Raw genomic sequence first — 21,355 nt, forward strand, 5'->3', positions numbered from 1 at the left:
GACGACTTGATTAATCAGGCGGATGCAAAAATGGGGTGTCTACACATCCGAATCCGCACACACCCATTCACCACAAAGTCGTAAATCTGCTATAATTACCCACGGGGAGAGGTGGGGGCTCGAATTTTTATGCATCTATTCTTGTTAACTTTTTTTTTAGTGTGATTATCTTGTTGTAAGTTGATTTGTGTATATGCCTTTTATGTGTTTATATCTGTACGGAAATGAATAAGTAAATACTTGTTTGAACTGGTACTATGATCTATCAATGATAATATAGTACTTTTCTCTTGGACTTGGGAATTTGCAGGAATCTTTCTAATGTATCATTGAGAGGATTCCTTGCACCAGAATTAGGCTTAGGGTATGTTTGATTGCACAAGAAAAATAAGTTGGAAAATGATATTTTTCATGTGTTTGATTTCAGTTTTACATGGAAAATGATTTTCCACCCTCCTCTAAAAGTCCTCCAAATCCTGGATTTAATTTTCCTACCGATATAGGTGAGAAAATGAAATCCACACATATTTTCCATCCCAAATTAAAGCCCTAATTCTTTATCTTCTTATTCTCCAACATTCCCAGGTGGAAGAGGAAGAGGTTCTTGAAGGTTGTTATTCTTCAAACCTAGTCTTGTGGTTATGAAAGGGTTGTTGAGATGAAGAAAATGTAGTCAACTCAGTGGAGTTTGTTTCTCGAGAGATCTAAGAAAGAGAGGTTTGGGAGTTTAAAGAGACAAAAAGGGATAACTCCTGTTAGGTTGTTAGCAGCCAAATCTAAGCTAGAAAGCAGGGTCATATCACAAATGAAAGATGGGATAGATCCATTCAAATTGCACGATCTTAGTTCTAGTCTCTTTCGTTGAAAGTTAGATGGAAAAGGGTATTTAAATGACTCTACATTTATCCCACCCAAGCCGAGTACTATAATACTTGGGCTGGACTTTTGGAACAAAGTGACCAATGACACAATTCCTTCCATAGAGTTTCTACGTAGATTAAATGTTTGAAGGTTTGAAAGGTTGCCGATGCAACTAGGTATTTTTCCACTAATTTTGTTAGTTCCCAAATGAAGGCGTTGAAGAGATGAAATCTCACAAAGAGATTCTGGGATGGGTCCTTGTAAACTGTTTTGAACAATTCTTAAGAGTTTGAGATTATCATGATTGAAGGTTGAGAATGGAAGTAACCTGTTATGTTGTTGAAACTAAGTTCTACGTATTGTAAATTTGAAAGATTTGACATCGATGTAGGTATGGATCCTTGAATCCCACGATTTGATCCATCAAAGTAGACCAATTTTGAGATATTGGAAATTGAAGGAGGGATTGATCCGACAACATTAATCGATGAGATAGAGAACGTTTGGAGATTAGGCCATGGAAGGGCAAGCATCCCAGTGAGATCCACGATGAGATTTGGATTGAAATTCACATAAAGTTTTTGTAGGTGAGGAAGGTATGGAATTTAACCTTGTAAATGAGAGCTTACGAGGTCAAGGGTTGAAAGAGAAGTGAAATTAGCTAGTTGAATTAGGAATTGTGTGTGGATGAAATTGAAATCCATTAAGAGAGAGTTTAGACTTGATAGATTCTGGAATTCAAATCTTAGGAGTTACAGAAAAATAGATCCAACTTAGGATCAATCTATCATGTCTACGCCAAGTTACAAACTCTGGATTTCTCTATAGTAGGAACAGTTTTCTCAGGACAAACTGATAGACCTTCAATGATATTCTCAAATCTATTTGCATAGATCACATTATCGATTTTTGATCTCCAAAGGACATAGTTAGATCGATCTAGTTTAACGGGAAGAGTATGTTTGTAGAACTGCGAACCTGAAGCCGGAGCAAGAGAGGAAGATTGAGAGACTCTAATTGATTTTGAGAAGGAATAAGAAGATGTCAATCCAGATGTAGAGGTCAACATAATTGAATCACTAGGAAGAGAAAAGAAAAGTGATTGGTTTCAGAAAAAATATTGAGAAAGAGAAAAAACCTTGCTCTAATACCAAGAAAACTTTTGTAAACAAATGAAATTTCTGGAAAAATACTCTTCCCTAAAACATGAGAGAGAGTTCTGAACAACTTCATTATATATAACATATTACAAGGGGATAAACTAGTTTGTTTCTCTAAAACTAATTCCATAACAAATTCTATAACAAACTTCTATAACAGAATTAGTTAATTACAATCTTCTAGAACTCCAGCTGGATCCAAGTCATCATGCTGAGCTGTCACATGCTGACTTGTCAAGTGTAGAAGCTTCTTCTAAGTTCTCATGGCTTTCACGAGATACACAAGTGCAGATGGCAGGTTGGCCAGGTCAGTTGTGTATCCCGAGTGAAAGAATCTATGGTTCTTTGCTCATGCCACGTCGGTGAGTTTCTGAGTCACCTTATCAAGTTGAGTTACAAAATCAACACTCTAAAATTAAAGTTACAATGGTCTAAAATAATTTTTTTTCTTGCATTATTACTTTAAGATAATGTTTTCGGATGCACATGGGTATGGGAGGCTTGTGATAAGGTTCCAATAATTTCATTTTGGGATCGTAATTTCACCAAAATTATCAAAAGTTTAAGTACTAATTCCCTTAAAATAATAATAAATTTTATTAAATCCCAAATTAATGTGGCTAACAATAGTTTGTTACTAATTTCAAGTGAAAAGGGTATATTCAGGAACCAACAAAAGGTGTAATATTTATTATTACAACATGCGAGCAAAGAGGAAGCATCCGGCAAAATCTCGAGGAATTTGGGCGCCACGTCACCGCGGTCATTTCGAGGAATTTGTCGTTGAGATTTTTACAGAAGCTTCTAGAAGCTTCAGTGGTTGTAACTAATTGGGTCATTCGAATCGAATTATCCGCTAAATCACCCCGATTACCCGAATACGAACATTATAAATTGGGAGGTTGATTTTAGAGAAAGGGGCTCTTCTCTTCTTCTCTTCTTCCATAATTTTTGGTTTTTCTTTCTTTTAATTCTCTGTAATTTTTCCTTTGGGTGAGATTTTGAGTGTAGTGAGAACATCAAGAGTAAGCCATTGGCTCTATTGTAACTCTTTTGAGAGATCATCAAGAAAGGAATCAAGTTGCATTTCTATTTTACATTTTCTTTCCATCTATCATCTTCTTGCTTTTAGTATTATTGCAATATGATCCTTGCGATGATCGGCTAGATTCTCATTAGAGAAGTCAAGAATGCCGGAGCAAGTTCACTCTATTAATGCTATTTTAATTCATTATTTTTGTTTTATATGCTAATTTTATGAATCTCTTCATGATAAGATCTTCCAATTTAGACTTCCATTTCAAGCTTTAATTAGTGTTACTTAGATAAGCTCAAGAACATTCATGCTCTGTGATGAATGGAAGCATAAGTCGGATAATCTTGCATAAACAAGAGACCTTCATGAAGACTTTTGGGTTCCAATCAATGGTTACACCGAATCATCCTCCGATCCACGAGCAATGACTTGCTACGTGGATTGAGTCATGTTTTAGAATTAATTAGCATTTTTGGGTAACTTGCAATGGTAAACTTGAATTCTCTAATCTCTCTTTCTTTTATCTTCAATCTTTATTTTCTATTTTTAATTTCAATTACAAGTCATTTTCATTTCATTTGTGCAACAAATCAATTCTGTTTTTAAATCAATCTGTTTCAAAACTTTGTTTTGGTTTCTAACCGAATGAATCTTTGAATCTTCATTGTCCCTGTGGAACGAATTCGACTTGCTCGAAGTCTTAGTTCACATCTTAATCTCTACATTTATTTAGCAAGATTTACAATCGATCAGCTTGAAACTTTCCTTATTAGGTAGGGAAAGTATTTTTCTTTGATCAATAGGGACTATGTTTGAAACTTCGACTTGGATGTCCATTGAGTCAAATCAGTTGTATGACTTTTGAATCAACTTGACTAAGTTAGTCAATTTGTTTTTTTTTTTTTTTTTCCTTTCTCTTGATGAGCATGTGAAGGCCTGGTATAACCTCAGGTACCTCTCACATATTTTAACCTTATCAAGTTCATATAATTTGTAACTTAGATTATTAATAGAGCAAAATGAGGATTTTTTAAGAAGTGATTGAATTAGTAATATAAAAAAATAAAAGAAATATAAAATTAATTTTAGTTTTTTTCAAATTTGATGTCATATTCATTTTCAATTTTCCAAGAACAAATAGTTTAATAAAACAACTATTTTTAAATATGACATGGAAATCTTGAGTTGATCACTCAATCTGCCATTATTGAGTTTGTACGCCATGTCACTTCAAAAATTGATTGAATTGAGATGATTTGGCCAAGCTTTGGCTGGTGCATTTTAGAACTATGGTTATCAACATGATTATTGTAGGGTAGGGTTTAAAATGGGTTGGGTTCGGCCGAATATGAGCTTGTCCATATCCATATCGAATTTTTTTTTTTTCGGATCCTACTAGTTAAAATCATATTTGAACCATTTTACTTGTATTAAAACCATATTCGGATCCGATCGAATTAATTGATTTGGGTCAAATAATGTTAACTGCTCAAGATTATTTCAAATAAAATTATTAAAATATGGTCAAATTGTGACTTTCACACAAGACTTTTCCATTTTAAAGAGAAACCTTGACCACAACATCCAACTGTTGTTGGTTGATGAAAGATAATTTGAAAAATATAAAAAATAAAACTTGCAAATTAAATATAATTCAGATCTTGACAGATATAGGGATTGATTAAGATCCGACTTGAGTCAAAGGACATCAACCCATATCCGAACCATATTTTAATTCGGATATATTTAAAGAAATCAAACCCGCTATATATATAATACAATACAGCCAACATTGGCACAAGATTCAAATCCAAAACTTTCTTTGTCAATCTGTGACATTTTATAGAGAAATCTACAAACAGAGAGTACTAGCCATTTTTATACATTGGTATCCCAAGCTATAATAGAACAACAACACCATTATTCTTCTTCATTTACAAGATTTCTATTATTTTTTCGACATATATCCAACTATTTTCAACACCAAGTCATCAACACATCTCCAGTACTCAAACCACCATTTTTTTTTCAAAGCCAACACCAAGAAAAGACCCCAAAATCCAACCCCATGACCCAAAACAACCACCCCAAAAAGCAACCACTTCAGTCTCCCATCCTCTTTATGTCCTGCATCCTTGTTAGCTTTTGTACTAGAATTGTCATCACAACTCCTTGTGGGGAGTCCACACAACAATTCATTACCAATGAAAGCCGACCCATCCCAACTCAACGTATCAAAATGAGATCCTGTTGGAATTCTCCCACTCAAATTGTTATAAGACAAATTCAAAGTCGTAAGAAAGTCGATCGAAGTCAAACTTTGTGGAATCACACCAACCAAATGGTTGAAACTGAGATCCAATGATTCTAATCCAACCATCTCTCCAACACTAGTAGGGATTGAACTCGAGAAAAAATTATGAGACAAATTAAGCATGTAAAGTCCCTTCAGTAGACCAATTTCTTGTGGGATATTTCCCGAAAGAGTATTACACGATAAATCGATTCCACTGAAGTCGCTAAATACCAACACGAGCTGTTGAGTGAACCCTTTTGTCACTATTTCTAATTGCACCCCTGAAAACTCTAATGATGTCTGACAACCGAGTAAGGTTCTGGTCTTGGGTCGACTCATTAGCGTCTCCAAATTGCTGATGTTATGAGGAATGTGACCCGAGAGATTGTTATTAGACAAGTCTAGGAATTGGAGTTTACGAAGATATGTAATCTCTTTTGGGATTGATTCATTGAATGAGTTTGAAGATAACACCAGAATTTGAAGATTTTGGAGATCACCAAGGAAAGCAGGAATCCTTCCATGAAAAATGTTGTTTCCTAAGTTCAAAACCTGCAAGTCATGAAGTTGTCGAATGAAACTAGGAAATGGGCCTACCAAATTGTTGTCCTGCAATTGTAGTGTTTTGAGATTTTTTTCCCATTCAAGTTCGTTCGGGACATATCCTGTGAGATAGTTTCCTTCAAGGCTGAGAGAAATAAGAGAATAGCAATGCTTAAGGCTAGAAGGTATTGGCCCGGAAAGTTGGTTGTGTGAGAGATTAAGACTCGCCATAAAATAGCCTGGTGAACATATAGAGTTTGGAATTGGACCCGAAAGTTCATTTCCTGACAAGGAAACAAACCTCGCCTTAGCCAGTCTTTTTCCTACTTCACTTGAGATTCTACCAGAGAATTTATTTAATGAAAGATCAAAGTCTACAACATTCCCAGGTGGAAGAGGAAGAGGGCCTTGAAGGTTGTTATTCTTCAAACCTAGTCTTGTGGTTACGAAAGTGTTCTTGAGATGAAGAAAATGCGGTACAAGTCCGTGGAGTTTGTTTCCCGAGAGATCTAAGAAAGAGAGGTTTGGGAGTTCAAAGAGACAAAAAGGGATAACTCCTGTTAGGTTGTTAGCAGCCAAATCTAAGCTAGAAAGCAGGGTCAGATCACAAATGAAAGATGGGATAGATCCATTCAAATTGCACGATCTTAGTTCTAGCCTCTTTGGTTGAAAGTTAGCTGGAAAAGGGTATTTAAATGACTCTACATTTATCCCACTCAAGCCGAGTACTATAATACTTGGGTTGGACTTTCGGAACAAAGTGACCAATGACACGGTTCCTTCCATAGAGTTTCTACGCAGATTAAATGCTTGAAGGTTTGAAAGGTTGCCAATGCAACTAGGTATTTTTCCACTGATTTTGTTAGTTCCCAAATGAAGGCGTTGAAGAGTTGAAATCTCGCAAATAGATTCCGGGATGGATCCTTCTAAACTGTTTTGAACAATTCTTAAGAGTTTGAGATTACCAGGACGTGAGGTTGAGAAAGGGAGGTAACCTGTTATGTTGTTGTAACTGAGGTCTAGATATTGTAAATTTGAAAGATTTGAAATCGACGTAGGTATGGATCCTTGAATCCCACAATTTGATCCATCAAAGTAGACCAATTTTGAGATATTGGAAATTGAAGGAGGGATTGATCCGACAACATTAATCGATGAGAAAGAGAACGTTTGGAGATTAGGCCATGCGAATGCAAGCATCCCAGTGAGATCCACGATGAGATTGGGATTGACATCCACAGAAAGTTGTTGTAGTTGAGGAAGGTATGGAATTGAACCTCGTAAATGAGAGCTTACAAGGTCAAGGGTGGAAAGAGAAGTGAAATTAGCTAGTTGAATCGGGAATTGTGTGTGGATGAAATTGAAATCCATTAGGAGAGAGTTTAGACTTGAGAGATTCTGGAATTCAAAAATTGGAATTGGACTAGAAATAGTACAATCAGAGAGAACAAGAACCCTTAGATCAGAAAGGAACGATATCGACTCTGCCCAATTCTTCCTTGAAGATGCCATAGATAGATCCACACCTGTCAAACTGAGCTCCCTGAGATTGACCAACCCTCTCAACCAACTCAAGTCTGTTGAAGAAATGTAACTACTAGTAAAGTAAGAATATCGGTAGCCCATGAATGATTTCGAGGTCAAGGAATTAAAGGCAAATGATGAGTAGTCATTAATTATGAAAGCGCAAGAGATATCAAGGTATTGAAGGGAAGAAAGGTTGGCAAATTGTGTTGTAATGGAGGCTGAAAACTTAGAATTGGAGAGGTTAAGATAAGAGAGATGTTTGAGATTAGCCATCTGAAGAGGGATTTTGGAGAATTGGAAATTATTGCAACTTAAATCGAGATACTTGAGATGATTAAGGGTGAAAAGAGAGGGAGAAATTGTACCATTAATCGCAGTGGATCCCGAGGAAATGGGGATGAGTTCTGAATTTATGTTACGCATGAAATTCTCAGGTGTAGGATTTCGAAGGTCGACACTGACAACATGGAAGGATTCAGAACAATGAATTCCATGCCAATTGCAACAGTTTTTTCCTACCCAAGAGGATAAACGACCAGAAGGATCAGTGAGGAAGGATTTGAAGTTCAAGAGAGCGATTCTTTCATCGTCGTGGCATCCATGACGAATGGAGTCGGAGAGTTGAGATAGGAGGAAGACAAGAAGAAGAGGAAGAATGGGATGTAATTCCATGGTTGTGAAATTGTTTGCTTGAGAGTACTGCTACTTTTATAACCGTGAAAACTTGGTAGTTAATTGGTTAAATAGTTTTTAATTATCTTGGAATATTATGTAATTTAGATAACTAACAGAGAGATAGTAAAAATAGAATATATTAATGGTAGTAGTAACATAAAACTAATTTTAGTTTTTTCCATACTTAATGTCATACTTATATTCAATTTTACAAGAAAAAACAATTTAATAAAGGGGTTTTGGTAACTTGAGCTTTTAGCGCACACGTTAAAGTGCAATAAATACACCTTTGGCGCACACGTTAAAATACAATCTGGAGTGTTATTCTTGAGCATAGGGACCTCCCTCAGAGGTTGATAGAGATTATATCTAAGGATGCTTCTGGGCATGCCTATGAAAGGTTCTAATCTTGTTTTTTCTGGTTGGGGGTCTGCCTAACCCCCCATTAATCGACAAAAAAAAAAAAATACAATCTGGAGTGACCTCAAGATTGTACTTCATATAGTACATCCTAACTTGAAAGTGTATCGTAACCAAAGAAGATTTTCATTGAGATATTCTTAATAAAAAACTATTTTTAAACCTGACTTCGAAATCTTGAGTCTGATCAGTAAATCTGCCATTATTGCGTTTGGACACTAAGTCTCTTAAAAAAGAGAGCTGCTATTGGCACCCCAATTTAGAATAGAGGAAATAAGTGAATGGTTGACAATAAGTAAAGCTTGGGCTGCCAATAAAAGTTCTCTCTCTTGTTTTTTTTTTTTTTTGTTTCTTTCTTTGTTAAATCTCTCTTTTTGAGGTTTAACTAGGATTTTATATGACCTTGTCATAATTATAAACAACTAAAATTGTTTGAACGAGATTATTATGTGAGACAAACCTTGATAATGTTGGAAGAGTGTTTTAATCTTTTATTGGGGGTGTGATAAATAATTTATGAAATTGGGAGATGATTCGGGCTTACCCATGTGATTATTGTAGGGGTTGGTAAAATCTAGAGTGCCGTGTATTTCACGGATTTCCTCCAAAAATTTATCATTCTTGATTGGTTGCACTCAATCAAACACAACCACCACAATCACGATTCAAAGATTTCATTTTTGAGATGCCAAAAAGTCAATCCATCAACACTAGCAAGTATTTTTTTGACAAATATCACATTATTTGACCTTATTTATTGTTTCATTCAAGTAATTCATTATGGTAATTTATTTGCGGGAGGGGTTCCTCTTAGTTTCAACGCAAAATAAATAAATAAATAAAGAATAATGCTGAAGCAATGAAAAGCATCTATGGTTCCTATACACTTACACGTCAGGATGAACGATATGAGGTACAATCTTGAGGTCACTCCAACACAACTCATAAATAAATAAATAAAAATATAATGTCCACTCTCTTATACAATTTTTCTCGCATGTTTGTGCATAGTAAAAAAGTTTGGATTCTTTAATTTTTCGGCAAGGACTCAATTCAACTAATTCAGAGAAAAGTAGAAAAGTTTTGTGAATAAAGCATTATTTTTTTTGTGGAGATTATAGGAATGATGTTTTTTAGGGTTTTTTTTTCCAAAACCTATCATCTCCAACCTCCCTAAAAACTCAATCTTATTCTTTAGATTTGAATGTTGATGAAAATAATATTTTAGAGTTGAAGGTTTTTGAAGATGAAGTAATAAAATGATATAAAAAATTTAAACGAAAATGTTTGGACTAGTGTCAAGATGTTTGTAATGTTGAGATTATAATTTAACCCAAACCTTTGTACTGTTTGAGGTGTGTGTTTTGCATTGGGGTGTAATAAATAATTGGGTCCCGTTCAGCAACAAACATTTTGGCAAAATATTTTTCAAAACATGGGTTAGAGGTTTTGGAATGGGCTGATTTTTGGTGATGATGATCTCTACGGTGAGGAAATCATCCTCACCAAAAATCAGCCCATTTCAAAACTTCTAGCCCCAGTTTACAAGTTGAAAAATCGTGGACCGTCCATTTTTTGTAAATCATTTTTGATGGGGTTAGAAGTTTTGGAATGGGCTGATTTTTGGTGATAATGATCTCCTCACCGTAGAGATCATCGTCACCAAAAATCAGTCCATTCCAAAACCTCTAACCCATGTTTTGAAAAATGTTTTGCCAAAATGTTTGTTGCTGAACATTTCCCTAAATAATTTAAGGAATTGAGGTGTAATAAGTAAAATTTGCAGTGCCAATAATAACTCTTAAAAAATGACATATTTTTCACCTTTGATGAGCAAAATGACAAAATGACATATTTTGTCTATTTTTTCCCTTCTTTTGATGAGCATGTGAAGACCAGGTTTAACCTCAGGTACCTTGTGAAGCTTGAATAATTTGTATTTTAGATTTACAAGACAATAGTGTCGATCCATATAACACGATTATTAAATGGGTCTGATTCGGGTTAGGGGCATCAACTCACTTCACTCGTTTTGACATGTTTAGTTATCTGTCATTAACGTGTGGTTTTAAATATATCAACAATTAATTAAGAATTTTTTAAATTACTTATTTTTTGTTATAAAACTTAATTTATGTTTTGTGATACTTAATTTATATTTGTAGATATTGGTTTATGGTTGTGTGACTTTATTTTTAGTAACGATATTTTATTTTTAGTGGTGGAAATGGAACTTATTTTTTCAATAAAGATTATAATTTTATTAAACGGGTTATATATGGGTCGGGTCATGTATACGTATTTATAAATGGGTTTGGTTTGAATTTAAATTTTTGACACGATTACTAAATGGATTAGGTTTGGGTTTGGTAAATTTTCATAATACCTTTAACTAAACATGCACACGACCCGACCCATTGCCACCCCCACTAGGTGATTTTTAGTGAGTCAATTTGTCCTTTTTCCCTTGGTAAACACACTAAATAGTACATCGGCTGATGTGGCAAATGCACAGAACCATTGATATTTTTCCTTGTGTAGCCTGAAGGAAAAGATGTGGTTTTGTGCACTTGCTACGTCAGTTGCGTACAAACCATGTAGGTTTTAGCATGTCATTTTATCATTAGTCTTATTTTTTTTTCCTTGTGGTTGTTGGTGTGTCATTGACTTCAACCATCTAAGAATAATTAATTATTGGAGGAATCCTGTAAAATCGATGGCATCTTAGACTCCAAAAGTCAATTCATGGTCGCTTGCAGGTATTTCTTCCTCAAATGCTCTCTCCATCTTTGAAAATGGGAGTTCTTAAGATTGACGATATCATTTTAAATGACCTTCCTTGTAGTTTCATTCATGTGTAATTGATTGTGTTCCGTCTTTTCTTTTTAACCTCGACTTATCAATAATAATAAAAACATAATGGCCCTCACAATTTTTCCTCTCCTTTTGTATCGCCCTTGACAAGGTTATGTGATTAAAAACTAAAATTCTTCATTAAGAATTGTTTATTAGGTTAACAAATATTTGGTAGAACCCGAGCTATATCAACAAATATTTTTCTTGCATTATTAAGTTTTCCTTTAAGGAATTTTAAATGAGGAATCCACGTTCCAAGAGTGGAAAATTTTAGTGTTTAATAGTCTTGTTTTAAAATTCAAATTTTACATAATAAAAGTTTATTATCTTATTCAAAGGTATATTGTGCAATACCAAACATGCATAAGGAACACCATGCATGCCAAATATATGGGTTTGTGATGTCATTTACACACTACGTCATATTGCGCTAAAAACGACTGTTAAAGGCTGTCGTTAATTGCGACAGTTTGTAGTCGGTTTGTAGATATCATTTAACTGTCGTTTCTACGGAATCACCGACAGTAATAAGTAAATAAATGCATGGCACGGTGAGTTTTAGGATTTCTTAGAGATTGATTGTTTAGTTGTTTTAATCATCTGTATTTGCATTTTTCTATTATTTGATTCATTGAATGGTTTTGAGAATGGGGAAAAAAACACTTCCTTGGAGCTCCCACCATCATTATCCACAATATTACCAACCAATTCATGTTTAGTTTTTTCATTTCTATGGATTAATTCATGTTTAGTTTCTTCATTTCTTAATCTTTTCTACTACAATTGTATGAAGTAAATGTTAGCTTTCATTAATTTGATATTTTATTATATAGATTTTTTTTTTCCTAATATAAGATTATCTATATAGAAATATGTTATATGGACAGAAGAAAAATCTAGAACTAGATTGAGGTCCTCATTTGGGCCATATGTGGGTTGCCATGTTAGCCCCTAATTAGAGGTTTTGAAAATGGACAACCATCATGAGCTCCCAAATTTAAAGTTTAAATCCAATAGTGAATTTTTTTAATAGAATTCTTAAGATCTTGTGTTCTACATCCATGAGGCAGCCGATCATGTTTTTGGTGTCACATGGATGTGCTATCCATATAGATGTTTGAGGTACCTGGAGTTTTCAACCTTCTATGTTCTTAATTTTTTTTTTAATGCTTATATTGGCACTCTTGCCACTTGAAGGCCAACTTAAAATTTTATTTGTTAAGGTAGATTCTAAGACTTATCCATTTATGGATTTGGATACAACTTCCAACTAAGGAGGCTTTAATTGATTACTCTAAATTGATATTTCACAACTATTGTCGTAATTGGCGGGCTTGTCCATAAGTTCTTCCTGGGTAGAACTTAAATTTATCCATTGGAGGAGAGCAAATTTGTTTATTTTCTTTTCTAGTGTTCCCTTATAGGTTGTTCAATTCAATTAATTTGGATTTATTTGACACCCACACTTATGCAAATATTTAAGACGTCTCCTTAAAATTTTCAAATGATGACATCTCCCTTGACCTCATCAATGTAATTAAGTACCAAAAGAGATCTCTTGTCCAAATAGAAAGAGTAACGCATATAGATGAATGTAATAGTACGTATCCAATTGAATGTAACGGTGCGTATCCAAGGTGTAATTATTGTTTGGTCAATCGTCACTTTTGAGGTATGAAATCTGCTATATCTTAGTTTATATAAATTTAGTAAATAAGCATCTTCAACTGTATGTTGCTTATAGGTTAGATCTTATTTGTTAGTTTGGCTCATTGCAACCATTGCACCCAACCGGATCTTGGTTGATCCAAAGAGCCTCATACCTGACTGATTTTATAATATTTCTCTTAACGTAGCCTATGTTTATAGGCTACCTAGCTTAACCTTTTTTTTATTTCTGTAAACCATTATTATTCTCTTGTTTGGTTTTTTATATATTTCCTGATAGTTGTGATATTGTTTGGGTAAACACATTGATTGCAGCAAGTAGTTAGTGGAATGGTACTATCCTAGGACGAGTCTAAGGTTATTCGTTATTGTTATTAGATGACTTATAATAAATAGTACACAATGAATTCTAAGGTTATTGTTATTGTTATTTCTATTTATTAACATATTAAGATTTTCATTAAAATAGATGATGAATATGCAATGGAAGAAATAGGAAAATTTGAGATACTTTTTATCTTATATAGCGTTTCCCATCATTGTAGTGATTGCTTGAAGGGTTGTGGTTGCAATATTATAGTTTTCAATTTTTAGTTCATCTTACATCCTCTAGTAAGGCATATTCTAATGTCATCATGATTCCTATGGTGTGTGTGGTTTGGTTGTAGTTCATTCCTTTGCTCTTTGATAGTGTAATAATTCTACTGAGGATATTTAGTTGGTTTGTAACTCCATAGATCCATGAAGGACATCATAAGCTGTGCTTGTATTATTGTTTCATATGTTTTTGAGTTGGCATGAGTTTTTGTTAGGACCATGGGAAATATTGATATACAATTCTTCCAAATTGCCCATTTTTATTGGTTTCGTCTTCGATGTTGCTGTTGGAGGGCTGTTGAAGATCTACTTTTGTGAAAACTCACATTGATCGAAGGTGTTGTTGTTAGGGCTGCTGAAAGGTCTACATTTATGATGTTCTCTTCATCAAGTTTTTCTGTTTAGCTTCGAAGTTTTATCAAATGGATTGAAAATTCATACAATACTTTTTGGGAGCATACAGTAGCCTTTACCCTATTTTTCCTATATACATTCTAGCTCCTTATGCTTTGTGCTCTCCATTGTATTTGATATATACACTTGTATATTTGTGATCCGTGAGTGGCTAAAGTTTCACTTCCCCTATTCGGTAAATGATGTCTTAATAAAAAAAAGGAACAAGAAGTAAAAATATTAGTTATGCCTTCTTTTTTTGTGTGTATGTGTGTGTTCCCTGAGACATGAAACACATACACTGTTGGCTTCTCTTTCTATTTCTCATAGATGATATCATGAATTTGATAGGGCCATTGCTATTTTATTGTATAATACGTACGCAAATGTTTCATTATCAATGGAAGAATATTCAAAACAAGAGAATGGGGAAGAGGAAGAGGATGAAGTTGAGTATGAGGATACGGACGAGGATGACGATAAGGTTGAGGACTGTTAGAAAGAACCCTAAGATCCGAAGTATAAATCAACAAGAACACAAGAATCTCATAAGACATAAGATATACGTGGTTCGGTCAAAGCTTCGACCTACATCCATGGGCGAAAACGACGATTTCACTATATTAACCAAAGAAGAAATGTGTTACAATTTCTCTCTGCCTCTCGTATATCTCTCACACCCCTTTAGGGTTTCATCTCTTACCCTTTATATACTTAGGGTTACAAAGAGGTTAAACAGATCGGATCCAAAAATCAAACTGAATGGACCCATATTTTTCCCAGGGGCTTCTCTCCCAAACCCCCAGTAAAGGGTGGGGATACCCCACACATTTCCAATTAAATGAACCAAACGGGTCGTCAACAGATCATCAAAAGATCCAAGTTGAATTCACAACAATTCTCCAGATAAAAGAATAGAAGTCATAACCCAACAAGGACGAGGATGGACAAAAATTTTAAATTGAATCTTAGACTGAATTGTGTTGTAATGGAGCCAAAAAAACTTCGAATTCGAGAGGTTAAGATAAGAGAGATGTTTAAGACTAGCCATCTGAAGCGGGATTTTAGAGTAGCGGAAATTGTTGAAACTTAGAACAAGATACTCAAGATGACCAAGGGAGAAAAGAAAGGGAAAAATTGTACCATAAATGGCAGTGGATCCGAAGGAAGTGAGGAACATGTCTGGTTTAGGATTTCGAAGGTCAACACTAATGACATGGAAAGATTCAGAACAATGAATTCCATGCCAATTGCAACGGTTTTTTCCTTCCCAACAGGATAAGCGACTTGAGGGATCGCTAAGGAAGAATTTGAAGTTCAAGAGAGCGATTCTTTCATCTTCATAGTAGGCAAGAGTGAAGGAGTTAGATAATTGAGAGAGGGGGACGACATAAGGAAGAAGTAGATGGAATTTCATGGGTGTGAAATTGTTTGTTTATTATTTGTGTAAACAAGGTTAAGGAAGCCTTTTCTCTTTTTTTTTTTTTCTGCAAGAATGTTCTGTCCTTTATATACGAAGAGTCATGATGAATGCACGTGGTCATGGTACGCGGTTGGGTACGCAACTGATGTGGCAATGACACAGAACCATGGATTGTTTTCATCGGGATACACAGGAAAAAGATGTGTGGTTCTGTGCCCTTGCCATGTCAGCCGTACCAAGACCGTGCATTCATCATTATTCATATATGAATAGCCATTGAAACTTGGTAGTTAATTCTTACTTGAAATAGTTTTTAGTTACCAAAAATACCCTTGAAACTTAGCCATGCAAGGATCAGGAACCCATGTGTACTGCCACGTACAACCAAACTCCCGCAATGAAAAATAAAATTAAGAGTAATGATTTTGTAACTCAACTTGACAGGGTGAATAAAAAACTCACGACGTGTCATGTGCAAAGAACCGTAGATTCTTTCGCTCGGGATACACAACTATACCCTTGGGATACACAAGTGCAGATGGCAGGTTGGTCAAGTTGGTTGTGTATCCTGAGTGAAAGAATCTATGGTTCTTTGCCCATGCCACGTCGGTGAGTTTTTGAGTAACCCTGTCAAGTTGAGCTACAAAATCAGCACTCTAAAATTAAAATACAATGGTCTAAAAAAAAAAATTCTTGAATTATTACTTTTAAGATAATGTTTTCGGATGCACATGGGTATGGGAGGCCTAAAACTTTCCATATTAGGTAGGGAAAGTGTTTTTCTTTGATCGATAGGGACTATGTTTGAAACTTCGACTTGGATGCCCATTGAGTCAAATCAGTTGGATGACTTTTGAATCCACTTGACTGAGTAAGTCAATTTGTTTTTTTTTTACTTTCTCTTGATAAGCATGTGAAGGCCAGGTTTAACCTCAGGTACCTCACACATACTTTAAACTTATCAAGTTCATATAATTTGTAACTTAGATTAATAGAGCAAAATGAGGATTTTTTAGGAAGTGATTGTATTAGTAATAAAATTAAAAAAAAAAGAAATATAAAATTAATTTTAGTTTTTTTTTTCAAATTTGATGCCATATTCATTTTCAATTTTCCAAGAAAAGTAGTTTAATAAAACAACTATTTTTAAATATGACATGGAAATCTTGAGTCGATCACTCAATCTGCCATTATTGAGTTTGTCCGCCATGTTACTTCAAAAATTGATTGAATTGTGATGATTTGGCCAAGCTTTGGCTGGTGCATTTTAGAACTAGGGTTATCAACATGATTATTGTAGGGTAGGGTTTAAAATGGGTTGGACTCGGCTGAATATGAGTATGTCCATATCCATGTTCAAATTTTTTTTATTCGGATTCATATTTGGATCCTACTAGTTAAAATCATATCTGAATCATTTTACTTGTATTAAATTTATATTCGGATCCGACCGAATTAATTGATTCGGGTTGGATAATGTCAACCGTGCAGGATTATTTCAAATAAAATTATTAAAATATGGTCAAATTGTGACTTTCACACAAGACTTTTCCATTTTAAAGAGAAACCTTGACCACAGCATCCAACTGTTGTTGGTTGATGAAAGATAATTTCAAAAATATAAAAATAAAACATACAAAATATATATAATTCAGATCTTGACAGATATAGGGATTGATTCATATCCGACTCGAGTCGAAGGACATCAACCCATATCCAAACCATATTTTAATTTGGATATTCGGATATACTTAAAGAAATCAAACCTACTATATATACAAGACAATACAACCAACATTGGCACAGGATTCAAATCCAAAACTTTCTTTGACAATCTATGACATTCCATTTTTATACATAGGTATCCCAAGCTATAACAAAACAACACCACGATTATTCTTCTTCATCTGCAAGATTTCTATTACTGTTTCGACATATATCCAACTATTTTCAACACCAAGTCATCAATACATCTCCAATACGCAAACCTCCATTTTTTTTTCAGAGCCAACACCAAGAAAAGACCCCAAAATCCAACCCCATAACCCAAAACAAACACCCCATAATACAACCACTTCAGTCTCCCATCCTCTTTAAGTCCATCCTTGTTAGCTTTTGTATCAGAATTGTCATCTCAACTCCTTGTGGGGAGTCCACACAACAATTCATTACCAATGAAAGCTGACCCATCCCAACTCAAAGTATCAAAATGAGATCTTGTTGGAATTCTTCCACTCAAAATGTTATAAGAAAAATTCAAAGTTGTAAGAAAGTCGATCAAAGTCAAACTTTGTGGAATCACACCAACCAAATGGTTGAAACTGAGATCCAATGATTCTAATCCCACCATGTCTCCAACACTAGTAGGGATCGAACCTGAGAAACAATTATGCGATAAATTGAGCATGTAAAGCCCCTTCAGTAGACCAATTTCTTGTGGGATGGTCCCTGAGAGAGTATTGCACGATAAGTCGATTCCACTGAAGTCGCTAAATACCAACACGAGCTATTGAATGAACCCTTTTGTGACTATTTCTAATTGCACCCCTGAAAACTCTAATGAGGTCTGAGAACCAAGTAAGGTTCTGGTCTTGGGTCGACTCATTAGTGTCTCCAAATTGCTCATGTTAGAATGAATATGACCCGAGAGATTATTTCTAGACAAGTCTAAGAATTGGAGTTTACGAAGATATGTAATCTCTTTCGGGATTGATTCATTGAATGAGTTTGAAGATACCACCAGAATTTGAAGATCCTTCCATGAAAATTGTTGTTTCCTAAGTTCAAAACCTGCAAGTCATGAAGTTGTCAAATGAAACTAGGAAATGGTCCTTCCAAATTGTTGTCTTGCAATTGTAGTATTTTGAGATTTTTTTCCCATTCAAGTTCGTTCGGGACATGTCCTGTGAGATAGTTTCCTTCAAGGCTGAGAGAAATAAGAGAATAGCAATGCTTAAGGCTAGAAGGTATTGGCCCGGAAAGTTGGTTGTGTGAGAGATTAAGACTCACCATAACATAGCCTAGTGTTCAATATAGAGTTTGGAATTGGACCCGAAAGTTCATTTCCTGACAGGAAAACATACTTCGCCTTAGCCAGTCTTTTTCCTACTTCACTTGAGATTCTACTAGAGAATTTATTTAATGAAAGCTCAAAGTTTTCAACATTCCCAGGTGGAAGAGGAAGAAGGCCTTGAAGGTTGTTATTCTTCAAAGTTAGTTTTGTGATTAAGAAAGTGTTGTTGAGATGTAGAAAATGCGGTACAACTCCGTGGAGTTTGTTTCCCAAGAGATCTAAGATACAAAGGTTTGAGAGTTTAAAGAGACAAGAAGGGATAACTCATGTTAGGTTGTTAGCAGCCAAATCTAAGCTGGAAAGCAGGGTCAGATCACAAATGAAAGTTGGGATAGATCCATTCATATTGCACAATGTTAGTGTTAGCCTCTTTGGTTGAAAGTTAGATGGAAAAGGGTATTTAAATGACTCTACATTTACCCCACACAAGCTGAGTACTATACTACTTGGGTTGGACTTTCGGAACAAAGAGACCGATAACACAGTTCCTTCCATAGAGTTTTTAGCAAGATTAAATGTTCGAAGGTTTGAAAGGTTGTCGATGCAACTAGGTATTTTTCCACTAATTTTGTTACCTCCCAATTGAAGGTGTTGAAGAGTTGAAATCTCGCAAATAGATTCCGGGATGGATCCTTCTAAACTGTTTTGAACAATTCTTTAGAGTTTGAGATTACCAGGACATGAGGTTGAGAAAGGGAGGTAACCTGTTATGTTGTTGTAACTGAGGTCTAGATATTGTAAAGTTGAAAGATTTGAAATCGATGTAGGTATGGATCCTTGAATCCCACAATTTGATCCATCAAAGTAGACCAATTTTGAGATATTGGAAATTGAAGGAGGGATTGATCCGACAACATTAATCGATGAGAAAGAGAACGTTTGGAGATTAGGCCATGCGAGTGCAAGCATCCCAGTGAGATCCACGATGAGATTGGGATTGACATCCACAGAAAGTTGTTGTAGTTGAGGAAGGTATGGAATTGAACCTCCTAAATGAGAGCTTACAAGGTCAAGGGTGGAAAGAGAAGTGAAATTAGCTAGTTGAATCGGGAATTGTGTGTGGATGAAATTGAAATCCATTAGGAGAGAGTTTAGACTTGAGAGATTCTGGAATTCAAAAATTGGAATTGGACTAGAAATAGTACAATCAGAGAGAACAAGAACCCTTAGATCAGAAAGGAACGATATCGACTCTGCCCAATTCTTCCTTGAAGATGCCATAGATAGATCCACACCTGTCAAACTGAGCTCCCTGAGATTGACCAACCCTCTCAACCAACTCAAGTCTGTTGAAGAAATGTAACTACTAGTAAAGTAAGAATATTGGTAGCCCATGAATGATTTCGAGGTCAAGGAATTAAAGGCAAATGATGAGTAGTCATTAATTATGAAAGCGCAAGAGATATCAAGGTATTGAAGGGAAGAAAGGTTGGCAAATTGTGTTGTAATGGAGGCTGAAACTTTCAATTGGAGAGGTTAAGATAAGAGAGATGTTTGAGATTAGCCATCTGAAGAGGGATTTTGGAGAATTGGAAATTATTGAAACTTAAATCGAGATACTTGAGATGAGTAAGAGTGAAAAGAAAGGGAGACATTGTACCATTAATCGCAGTGGATCCCGAGGAAGTGGGGATGAGTTCTGAATTGATGTTACGCATGAAATTCTCAGCTGTAGGATTTGGAAGGTTGACACTGACGACATCGAAGGATTCTGAACAATGAATTCCATGCCAATTGCAACAGTTTTTTCCTACCCAAGAGGATAAACGACCAGAAGGATGGGTGAGGAAGGATTTGAAGTTCAAGAGAGCGATTCTTTCATCTTCGTGGCACCCATGTCTACCAGTTTGAGATGGGAAGAAGACAAGAAGAAGAAGAAGAAGAAGAAGCGGATGTAATTCCATGGTTGTGAAATTGTTTGCTTGAGAGGACCGCTACTTTTATAGCTGTGAAAACTTGGTAGTTAATTAGTTAACTACGTGGACTGTCAGCCACTAGATTTTGTGGCGTAATTCAGATTCAAGACAATAACGTCGAAAAAGAAGAAAAAAAAACACTGGGGACCGTCAAACAGAAGAGAAGTGTTTTTCTTTGATCGATATGGGGACTATATTTAAAACGTGGTCCAACATGCCAATTTAATGAAATCTATAAAATCCCTTATTGACTTTCTTGTGAGCAATAAATGATTTTATTAACTTTTTAGTCGACTGCCCACGTAAGAAGAAGCATCTTAATGGATTTGCTTTTAATAGTTCAAGCTAAGTAGGAAAGAACACGTTCTAATATTTAATGGAGTTGACCTCCTGTACCTTGTAGAAGGGAGTACCCTGCAATGTTTAACAGAAATTTTTTTGAAGCAGGCAGCCCACTTGTGCCGAGTGCAATTTTGTTGAAGCATGGTTTACCAATTATGACCACTCAGTGCTATTGGAGGATTTTGTGAGATTTTTTATTAAGTACATCTTTTTCTATTTTTATTTAGGGACTTCAACCATTAACTTTTTATACAGAACTCCAATAAAAAGTATTTTGAATTGAAATAATAATATTTGTCTGTTCAATACTATTTGAGGATTTTGTTGGATTCTTTATTGAGCGCACCCTTTTTTTATTTTATTTTTAAAGTACTCCAACTATTAAGTTGTTACACAGAACTCCAATAAAGAGTATTTTAAATTGAAATAACAACATTTCAATAAAAATTCTAAACGGCCCATTTTCTAACCACAAGAAGAAGTAAGGTTTTTCTATGCTTCTAAGCACTTCTCTTGCTTTCAACCAGTCCTAGATATTATCATCTCCCATTGTAAGTGTATGATTTTAT

At 35.1% G+C, this 21,355-nt stretch overlaps 2 protein-coding genes across 2 annotated transcripts; both read right to left on the reverse strand.

The window, feature by feature from the left end:
- Positions 1-5,005: 5,005 nt before the first annotated feature.
- On the reverse strand, positions 5,006-8,095 carry LOC147398503 (uncharacterized). Its single transcript, XM_086446728.1, has one exon. It carries the CDS (start codon positions 8,093-8,095, stop codon positions 5,006-5,008), a length of 3,090 nt encoding a protein of 1,029 aa, XP_086302854.1.
- An 11,090-nt stretch (positions 8,096-19,185) lies between these two features.
- On the reverse strand, positions 19,186-20,432 carry LOC147398504 (receptor-like protein Cf-9). The gene is made up of 2 exons (XM_086446729.1): positions 20,129-20,432; positions 19,186-19,814 (listed from the first exon to the last, which is right to left on the reverse strand). Exons 1-2 carry the CDS (start codon positions 20,430-20,432, stop codon positions 19,186-19,188), a joined length of 933 nt encoding a protein of 310 aa, XP_086302855.1.
- Positions 20,433-21,355: the final 923 nt, after the last annotated feature.

This window comes from Akebia trifoliata, chromosome 7 (genome assembly GCF_017979445.1).
Source record: "Akebia trifoliata isolate Shusen 1 chromosome 7, ASM1797944v1, whole genome shotgun sequence".
Taxonomy (NCBI): domain Eukaryota; kingdom Viridiplantae; phylum Streptophyta; class Magnoliopsida; order Ranunculales; family Lardizabalaceae; genus Akebia; species Akebia trifoliata.